Here is an 18267-nt window from a genome sequence, read left to right as displayed (position 1 = left end):
TTGATGCTGCTTTGGGCACACTTGTGCTTTAGAATTTTCTCCATTTTTTTCCCACTATACTTCTATTCAAAGCTTCAAAAATATACATACCTAGGTACTCCACAGACTAGCACTTTAAAGCAAACATTATGTGAACCAGCAAAAGCAAAGATGTTTGGGGATAACATAAAGCTCCGTGCCATTTACCACTCATCAGTAATAAATCCTAAGTGAACAGCAGAGTTCTGATGAATAAAATCAGACCTGTGTATCCTGTTGGATTAATAACAGAGAGAAGATTAGCAGCCCTGTTCAGCCTTGTGCTGATTTTTATCCATCTATGAATTTCATGAGATCTAAGGAAGAATGGCATCAGGTCTGTTTGAAAACGGCACACTGCCTATGTAAGATGGATCCCACAAATCACCTTAAGACCCAGTCAGTTTAATATAAAATGTTTTTAATTGTTTTTGAAAACATTTAAAAAACAATTTTTGAGCACTTTCAATAAAAAAAGAGAACTGAAATGCTACTGCAATATTCAACTACTGGAGTTTCAGCAGGTACAACAGACAACAAAACACTGGGGAAATCTGACTTTTTGCACTAAATGAAAACATGAAACAGGGCTTGTTTTTTGTCATTTATGGTGTAGTAAAGCACATTATAGTACAAGACTATTATATGAACCTCAGATGCACTGCACAAAAAAAAAAAACAAAACACTTTCCTTCTTTTCAGTTCAAAAGTCAGTGCTTATTGCAATTATATGCAAAATTATTTACTTCATGAAGTCTTATCATGATAAACAGTATGAAAAATGTTTTAAACATGAAAACAATGAAAATAATCTGAGAAAAGAACATATTCAACAATAACTAAGCAGAATTAGTCAACATAAAAAAGTAAATAACTCGTGAATAACTATGCTTGCCTGGTTAACACTGAACCAGTTTCAATACAGCCAAGAAAAAAAAAAAGTGGTTACAGGAATACCTAGTACTGTACAAGATAAGTCAATAACACTCATGCACATTTTGTGATCATGTATTAACATGGTGAAGCAAACTAAACTTAATTCTTCCTGCTGTAATATTCTCATGTAAGAGAATAAGAAATAGAAATATCTCATTGAGATCAATGCACATTGCTACATAAGACAATTTTACCTGTCACTTTGATGACATTTTGTCTTTTCATAATGAAACACATTTAAAAAGTTTAATCTGTGGACTGTATTGGTTGCATTTATCCTAAGAGATGTGCCTACCACAGGTTCAACAAATTTAGTGCAATATATGAACCCCAGAAAGTTTGCTGGACGAATTCAGCCAAATTTAAAGTGTTTGCTGCAATACTGTACAGAGGGTTAAAAATCCTCCAGTCTTTATATTTTTATAAAAAAAGATTTCCATTATTTTTATATTAGTAGGAAGCTAATAATGTAAACAAGGGATTAGAATGGCCTCAAAATCTCCTTTTCAGAGTATCTCATCTAGAAAGGCTCCCATCATTTGTTACAAGAAATCACACAGTTTCCTTTGGGTATTGCATACTTTGGTGTGCAGTAGTGCTGTGTCTCAATGTACAGTGAAGAAATAATTAGCATCAAGAAAAAATACCTAACAGATCATTAAATCAAATAACAGCAAACACACACAAACGCCAATAACTAGGACATATCAGTATATAAACCTCTGAGCCAACCCTAGCACCGTTTATTTATCAAAATATGTTAATACCCTATCTTGCAAATTTATTGAGCAATGAAACCTTATTAAATTAAACCCTTCATCACATTTGTTAAATATTCATTGATTGTAGTCTTCTCATTGGCTTGCTAATTAAGGTAAAGGAAAGCTTAGCTAGGCTCAAAGTAGCATAGCAATGGTTTAATGTTAGCTTTAAAAACTTAATGGCAATTTTGAAATCTATTTGAAAGAAATCCTAAATTCACTCAAACGGAGCGGACTAGTGAGCAGATTTGTGTCAACAAGAAATTCATAAATAATTACTCATAAAACAAAATGGGAGCCAAACAGAGAAACATTTTAAAACAAATCCTGAGTGCTTCTTTTGCAATTGTGGTTATCACAATAAATAAATTAAGCATGTAATAAAATGCTCCTCTTCTTCAAGTACTATTGATGTCCCCTTTAGCAGAGACATAAAGATTTGTGGCTTCAGACCTTAGGTGGCGAAATGTTTGTTTGTTTGTTTTTTATGTCATCTCCTTCCTGTTTATTTGGATCCCATGATCAACGTGTATGACTATATTCAGGAGTGAAGGAGTCAGTCACTAAATTGAGGACTTAAGAATATTATAATTAAAAAACTTCAAATTAAATCTTAAATAGAATTTTAATATGTGCAGGTAGCCGTTGTGATAGAACTAAGAAAATGCTTTTATTCTTTCTAAATTCCCCTATCTCAATTTCCAAACAATAAAACATAAAATGTTTTTCTAACATGCTTGTATTTATCCTAGTAATAGATTCTACAATGTTTGGAGTTCTCGTGTGTGCGCGTGCACTCACACGTGTATGCAGGTCTCTGTGTGTGTGCTGGCTCCATACTGAAATTAAATTTTAAAATAAGACTAATGCAAAGTCACAAATATAAATGGCTACTACTTTTTCCTTTTAAAAATTTTAGTGCAGCTTTTGCTTTCCTTAAATTAACATTTAATTTTCCATTATTTTCTCCTATTTAAGCCCTTCAAAATGCAGGTGCAAATGGTACTGAAGTCCCAGAAAGCCCTACGGAGATTTTGTTCATTCTACAGTAGCTCTATGCTTCAAGCCTAAATACCGATAATAACCTGAATATTATCCCTGTTTCAAGGAAGACCTTCTTCTCTACAATTTACCTTAGCTATGATTTCATATGTAAAAGATAATGCCAACAACAACAAAAAAATAGCCTATACCTAAAATCAATGGTTTCCTCTACATTCTGTGCAGATCAACTGATGAATTAAAATGAACTCACACAAAATAAAGATCTAGACTGCTCTTGTAAAAGCTGGTTAGTCAATTGCTTACTAGCCAACAATGTGATTACATGGGGCAACATTATAAAATTTAAAACCTAATACTTGTTCTCCTACAGCCTACTGTCTTCAGAAACTTGTTAAGAACTGAGGCAAGTCTAACCATTTCCTACTGAAGAAGAAACCACTTCTGCAGCAAACTCTTTTAAAATGTCACAATTAATAGTTAAGTGTTTCTGCTGCGGGAGGCACTTCCATTAAGACAAATACAATACATATGTCTTTAGATACAGTGTGCTACATATTATAAAACACTATTTAACCCAACATTTCAACAGTAGGATGGTCCTTGCTTTCTATCCACTCAAAACCTGATGAAGTCATAGAGCTCATGGATTCACTGCAAATTTGTTGAAATAATGGGTCATTCTTTAATTCTTCCAGTGTAGCTTCATCATCTTGTCCCTGCTGACGCCCTGGATCAAACAGTAGATTTGGGTCTAAAGTGTTCAAATCATTGATGCTGCCTGAGAGCTCAGAAGACAACCTGATATCACTAGAGAAATCAGACGCAGTATTAGTGAGATCAGATGCTACCTGACCTACCAGCTGCTGGTTGGATTGCAAGCTGTCTCCACTCAACAGGTCTTTAACAGTGCTATTGAAATCTAATTGTTGCTCTCCGATTTCTGATTGTGCTTGATTATCTTCAGGAGAAAAACTGATCTGATCGGTGCTATTACTTTTAGTGAGGTAAGATGGTGTTTGGAATTCATAAACAGAAGTGCTGGAATCGATCATATTCTGTGGATTGGCACTAGGAAAAACAGTGGAAGTTTCCAAAATCTGAGTGAGATTCATCCGGGCTGTGTAATTGGAGGGCAGGTTGTTCATGCCCAAACCTCTTACTGCATCATCATTGTCAGAATCAAGTTTACTCAACAAAACACTGGTTATTTTTTTACTGTTTGTTTGCTTCTGAAGAGCATTCGGGAAGGCTGTCTGCATCATGACCGTCAATGGAACTGATTGACTTCTTTGAGCTATGTTGTTGGCACATGCATCTGTGTGAACATTTGTGAAAACGTGAACTTCTGGGGTTACTGGACTTCCAAAGGGGGTCACATTAGATCGGGGGATATTAGATACTGGATACAGGGTGCTTCCACTAAGATTACGTTGGCGATGAACAGCAGGGCTCACACTCCGGCACCTGAAGTTGCTGCTGGCAGATGAATTAGTTCCTTTATTATCAAGAGGGGCAGGGACTGCAAAACCCTCCTGTTTGTTGGTGTTACTTACAGTGGCACCTTGATGCTGCACAGGAGAGACAGGAGTCAAACGACCAAAATGAGTGTCATGATGTCTGGATTGAGACTGGTAAGACTGTCCAGGCACAGCAAAAGCATGAGGTTTCCTGAAACGGTCTTCCACTAGTTCCTGATAGCTTGGGAGAATGCCATGGCCAGAAACTGACGAATTACTAACCCCACTATACCCATTATTCATCCATTCAAGCTTGGTTTTGTCAGGGTGTGTGGCCATGGGTCTTTGCATTGGTTTCACAGGACTACTTGAGATAATGCTGGCATCATGATACGCCATACTGGAGCTTATTGGGGTAAATGCGAACGGATTCCTGCATTCAACAGGGCTGGGAGGGACACTACTGCTGCAGTTAGAATGTGGAGTACCAATGGGTGTGTGCCGGCTACTTCCTAAAGCACTATCCACAGGTGTGGTCTGGGCTAGCCTGGAACAAGGGCTCTCCCGGGACAGACTCTGAGACCCAGCAATCATTTCAGATGTTGGAGTTGGGGTTGGGGTGGGGGTGGGCGTTGGAGTAGGAGTGGGTGTGGGTGTGTGGATCGGAGTGCCATTGCTATGGATTGGATGGTAGAAGTGGGTACTGGAGGCATGAGATGACATTGGAGCTCCTGGAGTTACTGACTGACTCTGAAGGGCCATTCCCAAACAGTTACCATAAGAATGAGAATTGTTCATTGATATCTGCTGCTCCATAAGCACCAGCTCTTCCACAATACTATCTTGTGTAAGCTCATCATCAAAAGGAAAGTAGCTTTCATTTGTCTGGGAAACAGAAGGCTCAAACTCTTTCAGTTCAGACTGTAGAGGTAACTGATCTGAAGACTGTGCTTGTATTTGATTCAAAGAAGATTCTTGTATCTGGCTATGCAGCTGCTGGGTGTATGTATCCTGTGGCATTCCTTCTAATTCCCAAACAGATTTCTCTAAGTCATTGATATCAGAGTGCTCAGGAATTGTCATAACACTGATATCTTGTTGTTGTTCACAGCCGGCAGATATAAACTCAGAATCCTTACTGACCTGTTGCCATTCGTTTGAATTAAAGCTGCCATCTGGTTTTGAATCACTGTCCAAAAGAAAGACATTCCCTTCAAGTTTTACTTTGATATCTGGAGATGATGATGGTGTTTGCTGTTCGGAAGCTGAATCACTAGCAATGAGAGCAGAATTCAAGGGTCGATTTGCCACTATGTGTGAATTGACATTTATTGATACCTTGCTAGGAATCTGAGCACCGGCTGTTGAACTTTCTATTTTCCCTGAATGTGGAACCTTTTGGTCCTTCTCAACACTGCCTGGTTTCTGACCTTCTATGATAACTGCAGAAAGCTGTTCCACAATTGGTTTCTTTATGGGAGGCACCTGGGACTCTTGCAATGCAGAAGACAGTCGCTTTCTTGGACTTTTAGTGCATAATTTAGGGTCTTTATTTATTGAGTCACCATTAGCTGGTGAGCTGGTGCTGGTGAAAGTTAAGTTCTGAGTGGCAACTGAGAGAGTGATAGTGCTTTGATTATTGCCTGTTGAAGTGCCTGGTGGAATTTCATTACAGCGACTTTTACATTTGGTCCTCTGGTCACAGACCTTAGTTGCTTTTACTTCAGTGACTCCTTCATTTGAAGGTTTTTGCACTACTCCATCTGTATTACTTTTCTGCCCCAAAAGGGCACTAGGTGTTGTTTTGGGAGCTTTTGTCCCATCAGAGTTCTCTTGGCACTGTGCAGGATGCTCATCTGATGATGCTTCAGGTTCCATTTTGACTTCCACAGCAGATGATCCCCCGGTGCTGCTGGTCCTAGATCCAGGAGACTGAAGTGATACGACAGAACCATTCTTGATCTGTGGAATGGTCCTTGATTCTTCTGTTGTTCCTGTAGCACTGTTTACTGAGGCAGAATGTTTAAGAGGGGCACTACCGTTGCTGGGTGTGAGAGATATTGCTGTCATTTTCACCACATTTAGAGAACTCATGTGTGAAGTGGGCACAACAGCGGTTTTGATGGGACTGCTAGTAAAGAGGACAGTAGTCGGGGAGCGAATGGTGAGTGCACTGCTGTTAGCTGGTTTGGGTAAGATCTGAGGGTAGCGGTGCCGGGCAGAACGATCCCCACCAGGACTGGCTGGAACGTTCTGAGGAGTCTTTGGTGCCTGTTTCACAGACTGCATGTGCTGAGTGACCACTTGTACATTGAGGGGAAGAACTTTGCCATCAGAAGAACTCATTGGGCTTGGTGAAGTTACCAACTGCCTGGTTCGCTGGACCTGTTAAAAGGTGGAAAACAAAAAAGTCAGATTTAACGAGTCTAGGATATAAACAGCAATTCATGTGTCTGTATAGTATGAAGGCATTAATAAATGTAATGCTAAGAAAAAAAAACAAAACAGTTCCTTTCTTAGACGAGAGTTCTATATATGTATGATGTTAGACCAGTATCAGACACAGAAATATTATAAAAGATGCAACACAGTGCAATATAGTTATCAAATAAAAATATGTAAGAAAAACATTAAGATACTTTTCAATAAACAAGACTAAAAACTTCACATTTGTGATGAATACTTGCCAAAATAATCATTTTTAAGGAGGTGATAGGAAGAGATGACAAAATCTTGAAGAAACATGCAACTATAAAGGTATCTACCTTTGGGCCAAGAAAACGACTCACTCATGGGGGAACGGTGGGGGAACTGTCCTGTAAATGCATCTACCTTGGACATTAGTAATTAAATCACTGTGGATAACGTCTCAGATAAAACTACTGCCTCTACAAATTTTCTCTATAGTGAATAGCATAAGAGTATGCTTACCAGGTATACCACGTTTTAATGACATGATAATGATGATGATAAGAAAAACAAATTTGATAAAATATCTCAACAATACCATCAATAATAACATAAAATACCACTTTGTTGTAGCATGATGTACTCTCATTTAAAAAAAATTTTTTTTAATGTTTATTTATTACTGAGAGACAGAGAAAGACAGAGCATGAGCATGGGAGGGGCAGAGAGAGGGGGAGACACAGAACCCGAAGCAGGCTCCAGGCTCTGAGCTGTCAGCACAGAGCCTGACATGGGGCTCGAATTCACAAACTGCAAGATCGTGACCTGGACCTGGACGCTTAACCGACTGAGCCACCCAGGCACCCCATGCACTCTCATTTTAAAAGCCCCTTTACCATAACCTCAGTTATGTGAGATAGAAGACTATAATCTCTATTTGCTAATAAGGAAACAGTCTCAGAATAGCTAAGGGAGACTTGTCCAAGGCCCTATGTCCAGCAAGCCATAGCTTATAAGTCTACATTAAAGTTTATCAATATGTATTCAACTTTGCTCCACTTGAATGTTAAAAAGAAGAAGAGTTTAAACCAAAAACCAAAAAAAGTTTGCAACTGATCATCTTGGCTTAGCTAGGGATGAACCAATTCTGAAAACGACTCCTCTTTAACATAAAGCTCTGACTGGTTATGTATGCATACTGTGCATGTCTTGAATCTCTGTATTTTCACTTATGTTCATTATATACCTTGCTTTGTAATCAACATCGTATACTGTGACTAAAAGACAAATGACTGAAGCTGAATATGTTTGTGCTCACAAAATCAATTTGTACTGAATCTATACCTATAATTGCCTCCTTCTTATGTACCATTTTTTTTTTTAAGTTTCTTTATTTTTTATTGACAGAGAGAGAGAGAGAGAGAGCGCGCGCGAGAGCATAGGGGAGGGGGAGAGAGAGAGGGAAAGAAAGAGGATCCCAAGATCCCAACCAGGCTTCACACTGTCAGTGTGGAGCCTGACACGGGGCTCGATCTAAGGAACTGAGAGATCATGACCTGAGCCAAAACCAAGAGTCAGATGCGTAACCAATTGAGCCACCTAGGCACCGCTCATGTGCCCCTTTTAATTAAACAAATGATCTCCCACCATCCCAGTGAGGTTAAACACTTATTTAATGATATTACCGGAATGGGACTAGGGACAGCTGCCACAACGATACCAATAGGCTGAGGAGAAAGGATTGCAGGATTTCCATTAGAAAGATTAGTCACTCCATTGGTTGTAGCGCCTTCTGGTTTTTTTGCTGAGGATTCTCCTGGCAAAGGGGACTGTAGTTTTTGTTCTTGCTGCTTCTTCTGAATTTTCCGTTGCAATTGCTGTTTAGCATCAATAGGAGAAGGCAAAGTCTTCACCTGAGGCTGAAAAGAATTACTCTCAGCTGTAGGTATAAAAGCAGACGGCTGGGTAATTCCTTTAATTCCTGAAAATAAACAGAAAAGAAAGCTAAAATAAATACTCTGTTTTACAGAAGGCAGTTACAACTCAATTTCTTTGAATATGTAGCCATCTACTGGACAAAGCAACCAAAACCAGCAAATTTTAACTCACAATCTCTTAATAAAACATAAGGGTTACACTTTCAGTTTGTAAGCATTTGTCAGTACTGTTTTCACTGACACCTTAAAATATGGTTCAAATGAGGTGACAGTTTCAATTAAATCAGCAATAACAAGATGAAGGTTTTGAAAAGAGTAGTAGCTATGACATAAATATGCAGAAGCTAAGATAAATAAATGCCAAGGGAGCAGGTTTCGCATTTTATCAGATGTCAGAAATTTCCTTCCACCTTCTCTAATTAGAAATTCATGCATTTTCATGATTTAAATATTCAGCCTACAAGGGGTATTCAATAAATATTTGCTGAAACCGTTCATATTTAGAAAAATGTGTACAGGGAAAACAAGTCTTTAATTCTACCAGAAATTTACAAAAAGAGGGACTATTTTAACTGTTACTATACAATTATTCCAGTATGACATAGGAGAAATAAGCAGAGCTTCTGAATAAAACTGAGGTTAAGATATTTTGAAAAAGTGTCACTGAGAAAACTTTTTAAAGCAGTAGTAACAGCAACAGTGAGAAAAGACGAATGATAAACCAAGCAAGAGACACATTTTAAGTTAAGGACTGATGATGTGATACAGTTAATTTTTTAAAAAGCTCTTTTCATATTTAGGGTGTAGCATTACAATCATTAGAAACTAAGCTGTGGTTGGTAAAAACAGCAGAGCAAAGGGGAGGACCACGCCATCCTGCTGGTACACCTTGCCTTTCCTTTCCCCAGCCTAGTTTCTGCTTTTCATCAACAATTTGGGGAGGGGGAACAGGACGGAGAAAAAGAAGTGACTGTAAACTTTTTCCCACACGCTCACTCCTCAAAAATCCCTCATCTTTTGATCACCTTAGTGCCAATTTTTCCTCTTCAAATCCATCTCAGACTGTACTGCTCCCTCTTGGCCCCCAGCCTCAGCTCTGGCTTCTCAGCACCTGCACCCAAAAGCCTCTGCCAACGGCTCAAAGCTCAGATGTCTCCCTCCTGCCAGGGTTTCTGGACAGGAATGATTTCCAAGCAGCTGACTTACAAAAAGGACATTTGTAACACAACCTGTTCTTAATATGGAGACTATTTTTATAAAAAACCAAATTCACCTTCAAACGATTGAACATTAATCACTACCAAAGGTATGAAATTAATTAATTAAATTAAATTAATACCAAAGGTATTAAAAAATATGGCAGTGGCTGAGAACAAAATTTTAAGAGTCTAAAAATGCTATGAGTAATGATATAATTAATTGCTAAAGTAACAACTTCCCAAGCTATTTTCACAAAGTGAAACATATATTTATACATGAAATTTTTAGTATTTTTGCTTAAAAATACATCTTTCTTTACACTTCTGCTTTAAAAATTCATTCATCCATTCACCACTTCTCTCAGTCAGACTTTGTGAAAATAAGGAAGGAAGAAACGTTTCATGTTCCATGATACCTACCAAGTCCTCAGCTTATTAAAGTACTTATCTGGGTATCAGTAGAAGCAGGAGAAAGAGAACACGGAAAGTTGAAGGGCCCATTATCTTTTAAAACCTCATTTTGCCCGAAGAAGACAGTATAGTAACGTAGCCAACCTGGGCTGTGAGACCTGACAAATCAGAATTCAGATCCTGGTCCCACTACTTATCTGGCAATGGACAAAATTACTTAACCTTCTTAAACCTGTTTCCTGATCTGTAAAGTGGGAATGAATATCACATGCCTCCCAGGACTGCTGGAGGGAAGAAATGAGGTAACATATACAAGCTACCTAGCTAGGTAAGGCTACCCAAGCACTCTCCTGCTCATATGTAAGCGAACAGATTTAAGTCACAGTTTACAATCTAGACAGAGAGAATCATGACAAAGCTCCGGTAAGAGATTATTTTGAAGTGAGTCCTCAATTGACAATAAAATGAAAGGACAGAACAATTATACACCCCTCCCCCAAATATGTAAATCTTCTGATAAACATAAACTGGAAGGAAGACAATTGTTAAAACTATTAAAATTTTTAAAAAGTGAAGTTATTTAAGGAACTGTAATTCTGGTTGGGATGAATCTATTGTAGATTTAAAATTGTTTACACTTAACAATCAGAAGAATCATCTCTGGAAAACAAGTTTCACATTAATATATTTTTCGCAGAAATTATAATTTCCTAGAGTAATAACAACTTAGACTTTTCCTTAAGTTTATAAGGTATGACTGAAATGAGATATTTAAAAATTGCATCAAAACAGATACTTTGTTACTAATTTAGGAAAGAGTCGTTTATTCCAGTATGTCCTAAAACTGTCAAATGAAAAAATCCTTATTTAAACAAAAATACTCATTTGAATATATATTTTTAAAAAATCACTTTTGCTATATTGTAATAACGCTACTATCATTTTATAATTTATATATTTTATAAAATTTAATAATATTTTATAATAACCTAAGTATTAGTTTCTAAAGGAATCTAGCAAGTCACTTAAAACATTTAATCTTATCTAATATTTATTAATTTAGACACACATATACTTAAAAGTACATATTCTTTGAATTTTAAAATAGCAATAAAAATATTAATGGAATATCAACCGGGAAATCTTGAAAGTTTCATGTTTCAGCAGGGAAATGTACTATAGAAAAATAAACTATAGCTTTAAGCTTTAGAATGAAATGACTATAATTACTACTATTTTTGTTGGCTCAACAAATCCATCTGAACTTAGTGCTAAGTGAAGTGACAGTAAACTCATACAAACACTAAAAAGACAAAGAAGTCCTCTGGTGAAACTCTTCTTTTGCTATCAACTCTAAAATATAGTAATATCTGTCAGTTTTAGCTTATTAACGGTAATTTTGTACCTGGTGGTGCTGCTGCCATTACCGTTAGAGCTGCCATCGACTTAGTGCCTATATAATGACTTTTTATAAGGAAGCGGGCTAATTCCAAGACCGTGTCAAATGGCTGGCTTAACACTTTCTGGGCCCATTCACACACAAGACGGCAAGCAGAAGAGATAACTTCCTCATCAATATTTTGAAGCTGCCCAGAAGGTTCAGCTCCTTCCAACTAAATGAAGGAAAAAGGAAAAGTTAATATAAAAGAAAACTCAGAGAAATTAAACTGAAGCACATCGAAGACATGTATTCTTAATTAGAAGACACAATCTATATCTGTCGGGTCAAAGTCATATAAAATGCCCTGCTGGCAGGCATATAAGAGCCTTGCAAAGAAGAGGCCTATCCCTATCCCCACCAGGGCACAGTTACCAGCAACACTATGAATACAACATTTAAATGGTTGTTAAACATATATGAAGGCTAAGAGATATTGTGAATCTTTCTAAAAGCCTCTTCTGACATCAATAAAACAAACTATGCCACTAGCTATATATTTTGTCTTCTTTATACTTTTGGCCACCCCAAGTCTTTTGTACACCAAGGTGGTATTAGATAAATATATAAGTAAATAAAAAAGGAAAAAAAAAGACATTCATACTATATATATATATATATATATATATATATATATATATATATATTATCCCACACCTTAATCTCTCCTCTTGACAATATACCTATTGTCAATATATATCATGGATGTACCTAGAAACCAGTTTAGATTTTTGTTACCCCTAATTTCATGAGCCATGTTGTCACAGTCAGATATTTTAACATTTTTCAGCCACTGTTAAATTTTTTGTCTTACATATTTTGTAAAAGGCATAGTTCCTGGTCCCTGGTTTTATCAAAAGGAGACTATGCAGTATGCTTTTCAATGCTGAAAACAAGGCATGACTCTACTTAGTAAAAAGAAAAGGCAGAATTCTTACCCCATCTCCAGTTTTGTGAAAATCAAGATTGGGCAGTGTTGGCATGTGAACAAAGGCTTTTTTCCTTAGTCCACTGTAGCAATATGTAATAAACAGTTAAGGTCTAAAGCATTCTAAATTAAATGAACTGCTTATATAATTAGCATTTGAGAAGTAGCCATACATAAGAATACAATCAACATGAGATAACAACTACTTTCAGAGTTCTTCGGTAAGAGCAACCATAATATTATAAACTCAGGACACTTTTACTCTTTTCAAACTGAAATAGTCTGCAGAATGTTACTGTCTTAAATGAAACAAAATGATTTTCATCTGTTATAAATTTTATGAATAAATGTTCCTAATAGGCTGTGCCAACCACCAGCAACAAACAGGTCAGAAGGAAAGGAATATCCAGATGGAAACCTGGCACACCAGAGGGAAACTTTAGCCCAGGGCACTGGGACAAAAACAACTCTTAAAGAGTGTCACAAGGGCTTTAACCTTTTCAGTTCTTTTTCCACTGAAACACACAGGATTATCACCTGTAACATGCCAAAGACCCATCAAGACATTTTTGTTTGTACACAGGGAACAATGATGGGTCATGCAACAAGTGGCTAGAGAACACCTGGAGCAGTGCCCCTTCCCTCCCCTTTCCTCTCATCTCCACAGGAGTGAGCTTCTGTGCTTTGAAAAAGACCAAGGGCTAAGTAATGAGAAATAATGTTTTTCTAATACAGAGACCCTCTATTTTACAATCTTCTTCCAAGAGAAGGAAAGACTTTAATAAGTTCTTAATCTTCATTTCCTTCTGTTTGCTACTAAGCATTTCTCTGTCACAAGAGGGACATTTTGTATGCTCTGGCTTTAATTTTAATATGGCTTTAAATGGTTGGCTGAAAAATACTTTAAAGAGAATATAATCTTCCAGTACAAATTCCACAAGAATTTTTCTTGAATGTTGTACATTTTGCCAAGAAGATCCCTACGTTTCAAAATTACAGGAAGAAGACAGCTAACATCTTTCTCCACTTTTATTGATATGACTTACTACTGCTGCACTCTGGCATGTCTCAGTTAATTCTTATTATCGAAGAAAAGGAGATCAGACCAGTAAGAACACACGAGAATGACAGAACAAAATCCTAAAACCACTATTTGTTATTTCTCTGGCAGTTTGATATATAGCCAGGAAAATAATGTTTGCAATTATTCTACTAAGAGCTTTAGAGTTGTTTGTATCTGTTGACTTAAATTTATTTCTAAATATAGTTGCTAGTTGAACTACAACAGCAGATGTTCTGTAATAAGTGATTACTAAAGAGATCACTAAAAAAACCATTCTGGTAAAGGATATTTAGATTTGCCTCTTGTGCCCAGGCGACGTGCCTTCATGTTTGGAAAGACATTTTTCATGATCTTTCCAAAATCAGCAGCACTTAATGGATGGTAACCAAGATTGTCGCAATAGCTCCTGCAAAAGAAGGAGGTACCAATTTAGAGCAAAAAAATTCAGAATACATAGGACAGTGCTATTTCAATACAATTTGACTACTCTGACAAAATAAAAAAACACATCTTCAAGTCATTCACCACAATTTTCATTGATTGTTCTTTGGAGGCTAACTCAGGTTTAGTTAGCTTGTTTCATCCTCAGGGTATACAATACCACTGCTTTCAACAGCATACAAAAAACTTGTAGTAAGAGATACTGGTGGTACAAAGTTTTCCAATTACAATCCAACTCTGCACTCTGAAATGAGCATATCCAGCTCAGCCAGTAGGACTCGACATTTCCACATATGTATCAAGTTAATATATAGGGAGATAATTCCCAATATACACATTATGTAAGTCAGACATCAGAAACAAAACTATATGGCTTAAAAGAGAAACATGATATATTAGACCTAAAAGGGACTTTAGGGATCATCTATACCAACACTCTCATTTTACTGATAAGGGGAAAAAAAATGAAGGCACAGAGAAATTCCAAGGTCCAGTGTTCTCTCTTCACCCCTACCACTTTTATTATTGCCAGGAAAAAAGTACTTTGTAAGGCAGTAACTTCAAGTGGGAACAGGGAAACAAGCCAAGTCTTAATTACTACTGGAATCAGGTATTCTGTTTTTCTCTAGACCTGCCAGTCATAGGTACAAAGCCAATCCCTCCTCTACCAGTTCAGCAGCAGGTCAAGGCCCACATCTTGTCCTGGCTACCAAAGCCTTCCTCATAACTGCTGGCCTGAGAGAACCATTACCTGAGAAACACCAAAGAGGAAGTCAGAGGAATTCCAAAGTAATCCCATCAAATTTCCCCACCTCACCCCTAATTTCAGCATGGACCAGAGCAGCTTCTTGATGAAGCCATGCAGCTAAGAGCCAAAAAGAGATTTAGGAAGAAGAAACAATGGAAAACAACTGGAAGGACTGTGAACAGGGTATAATGTTAACGGGGACTTCAGTTCTTGTAAACTGCTGAATACACTGGCAACATTCCTAAAGTGACCTGAATTTAAGAAGCCAAACTGGGAGAGATTTAATATGTTATATTTAACTTGAGACTACATGTTACACTCTGAGTGGTTCAGGGGTCAGGTTTAAGGTACAAAATGAAGAGGTGACTATTTTGGGGTGCTGACAATTTAAATGAACTGCATCAAATCATAACCATTCCAGTAGCAAGTTAAATCAGTTATTTTTATGGTTTAAATAAGCACAGAAAGAAAATGTAAATGAGGTTGGTTCTTTTGCACTTCAGGGACTTGACAACCTGAAAAGATTATTTTTCTTATTCTTCAAGTCTCAGCTAAAATGTTATTTCAAAAGTGTCTCTAACAACACTTATCTAAAGCAGCGCTCTCCTGTGACACCCTCACCATATTATCTAAGAGTGTGCTCTGTTTCTTTCCTTTCATGACTTATAATAATTACGTAACAGCTGATTTACTTATCGTTTTTCTCCTCCATTAGGCTATATGTGCAACCAGGGCAGTGACCATATCTATGTGGTTCACCACTGTATTGTCCGCATTAAGAAGATTTAAGAGGTCCCATTAAGTCTTAATATGACATTAAGTACATCATACTTAAAACAAAAAAACCTTAAAGAAACACATAAAAAGGCAATAAAGAAAACACTGCCCACTAGGGTCTTGTGATAGCATTGGCATATATATATATATGCCTAAAAGAACTGACACCAGATAAAGAAAAGCAGGACAATGAGTCTAATAAGAGATGTAATATATCCACTCTATTCTCCCTCTGGGACTTAAGTTTTCATGTTTTTTTCATTATATTAGTATACCAAAATTTTTTGCTTTGGTGGAAGGGATCTGTGAAAGGTTGGCAAAGTTAAACATCAAGATGATCAATGCAAAATGTGCTTGTCAAATCCTGAGTGTAACTTTGGAATATGACCACCCCATTTCATGTTTTTTGATTCTTATTTATTCCATTAGAAGAGAGGAATTCCCCTTTAGGAAGATTGATTTTTTTTTTTTTTACAATGACCTTATCTTTAGTATACTCTTTAGTGGATAAATAAGTACCTTGTAGACATAAACAGCTCAAATTATTCTTCCTGAATCAAATAGTAGATAATGTTAAGAATAAAACTACTTATGATTAAAAATTCTACAGTTGACATCTTATATGTCAAAGAGAACACAGAGAGCCCCCAGTTAAAAGCAACCATACTTGAAATAGGTCATAGATTTATTTAATTTTATGAAATCTCAGAACTGGCAATACATTCAGAAGTTGTATGGTTTAATTTCCTGCTGGATGTGAAAATGACCATGCTCATACATGATGGTTACATCAGTATGACAGTGTGAACACTTCCCCTGATAGAGACGGCTCTATACTGTGAGGTGGCCTATTCAATTTTAAGTGGTTCTAATTTTCAAAGAAAAAGAATTTCATTATTAGAGCCCATTCTCCATTGGGAAGACATATTCAATGATTTCACTTTAATCTGAGTAAATATTTTTAGGTTACCTATTCATAATTTTGAAACCAGCTATAGGTTATTCCAGCCCATGTGGAGATTTTGGTTAGTTTCCATCTAGTTTTCCTGGTTCATAATTTTAACTGCGGGTTGATCAGGCAAGATACGGTGTCAGTTAATATCTAACTCAGTGTCAGATTATATTTACCCAACACTTAAAACAATGGGAAGGAACAATGTTCTGTTCACATGATAACTAATACCGTAATGCAATTCTTAAAATGAGATTTTTTTGGGGGGGGGTTGTTTTTGGTCTCACTCTTTTTTTTAAAAATATGCTTTTCAATCTTTGAAATTAAGCCTAACATTCAGCATAACCATCAACACATCACTCAAAATCCTTGGTAGCGAGTCAATCTTCAATGTTTATTCATATCATTTATAAATTAACTATGTAAGTTACACAATGCTTAAAGGTACAAAAATATAAACTAGTCCAAAATACTAGTGGCAAAAATACAGCCTTAGGATACCTTAACATACCTGGACATTTTTGAGTGATTTGTATGCATTACACTATTTAATTCTCTCAGTGACCTTGAGGCAGGGTATTTTTCCCCCCCAGCAGAGTTGTTTTTATCGTCTTGTAAGACATAAAGTTTCAAAACCATTATATTATACAGGACTCCTGTTTTCTTATAGATGTAAAAGAAAATGGCCTTAGCATAATTTATATGAAAACATGTACACGTATTTCACTACATGTAAAATATATATACATTATTTATAGTACCAGAATTCAATAAATGTCAATTGATAAGGATGGTGATACAGGAGTCTAGTCTCTAAAATGCACTTAAGCTGTCTCACTGCAATAGCACATTACTACCTATAAAAAGTGTGATGCAAAAAAAAAGAAAAGTGTGATACACTACCAGGTAAAAAATCAAGGAAGACAGCATTAGATGTATAGAAAATGTTATAGAGCATAACTACTTTATTTCTAAGAAGATAGATTTACTTTGTGTAGCAAAAATTCTGACTGGCACATTCTCAGCTGTGAGCTACAATTTGTGGCATGTTAGTGTCTTCATGAATGATTTCAAGATCCACACTTTTTTATTTTTAACTTTTTTTAATGTTTATTTTTGAGAGAGAGAGAGCGTGCGCAAGTAGGGGAGGGGCAGAGACAGAGGGAGACACAGAATCTGCAGCAGGCTCCAGGCTCTCAGATGTCAGTATAGAGGCTGATGTAGGTCTCGAAGTCACAAACCATGGGATCATGACGAGCCAAAGTTGGATGCTAAACCAACTGAGCCACCCAGGTGCCCCTTGATTCATTCTTTTTTTTTTAAACCTTTTGATCCCCTTCACCCATTTTTCCCATCCTCCTGAACCCCTCCCTGCCTTTGGCAATCACTAGTCAGTTCCCTGTACCAACTTTCTTTTATTTTTAAATTGTTAAGATTCCATATATAAGAGAGATGATACTGTATTTGTCTTTCTCTATCTTCACTTAGCATAATGCCCGCAAGCTCCATCCATATTGCCTGAACTGGCAAGATTTCACTTGTTTCTCTAGTGAATAATATTCTTGTGTGTGTATGTACCACAATCTCTTCATCCATTCATCCATCAAAGGACATTTAGGTTGTTTTCATATCTTGGCTATTGTACATAGTGTTGTGATGAATATGGGGGAGCAGATATCCTTTTGAATTAGTGTTTTCACTTTTGGATAAGTACCTAGAACTGCTAGATCATATGGCAGTTCTATTTTTAACATTTTGAAGAATCTCCATATTATTTTCCATAGTGG

At 36.7% G+C, this 18267-nt stretch overlaps 1 protein-coding gene across 1 annotated transcript in view; it reads right to left on the bottom strand.

Annotated features, from left to right (window-relative positions):
- Window positions 1–418: 418 nt before the first annotated feature.
- Window positions 419–18267, bottom strand: part of RFX7 (regulatory factor X7) — a 135051-nt gene continuing 117202 nt past the window's right edge. The window contains exons 6-10 of the mRNA XM_043555358.1: window positions 13852–13968; window positions 12510–12594; window positions 11539–11746; window positions 8272–8567; window positions 419–6562 (exon numbers count right to left, since the gene is read on the bottom strand). Of these exons, the coding sequence (XP_043411293.1) occupies window positions 3290–6562; window positions 8272–8567; window positions 11539–11746; window positions 12510–12594; window positions 13852–13968 (3979 nt within the window). The 3' untranslated portion in view covers window positions 419–3289. The remainder of the gene's footprint in view (window positions 6563–8271; window positions 8568–11538; window positions 11747–12509; window positions 12595–13851; window positions 13969–18267) is intronic.

The sequence above is a fragment of the Prionailurus bengalensis genome, chromosome B3 (assembly GCF_016509475.1).
Source record: "Prionailurus bengalensis isolate Pbe53 chromosome B3, Fcat_Pben_1.1_paternal_pri, whole genome shotgun sequence".
Classification (NCBI taxonomy): Eukaryota; Metazoa; Chordata; class Mammalia; order Carnivora; family Felidae; genus Prionailurus; species Prionailurus bengalensis.
This window is presented reverse-complemented; position numbering and strand designations above follow the sequence as displayed.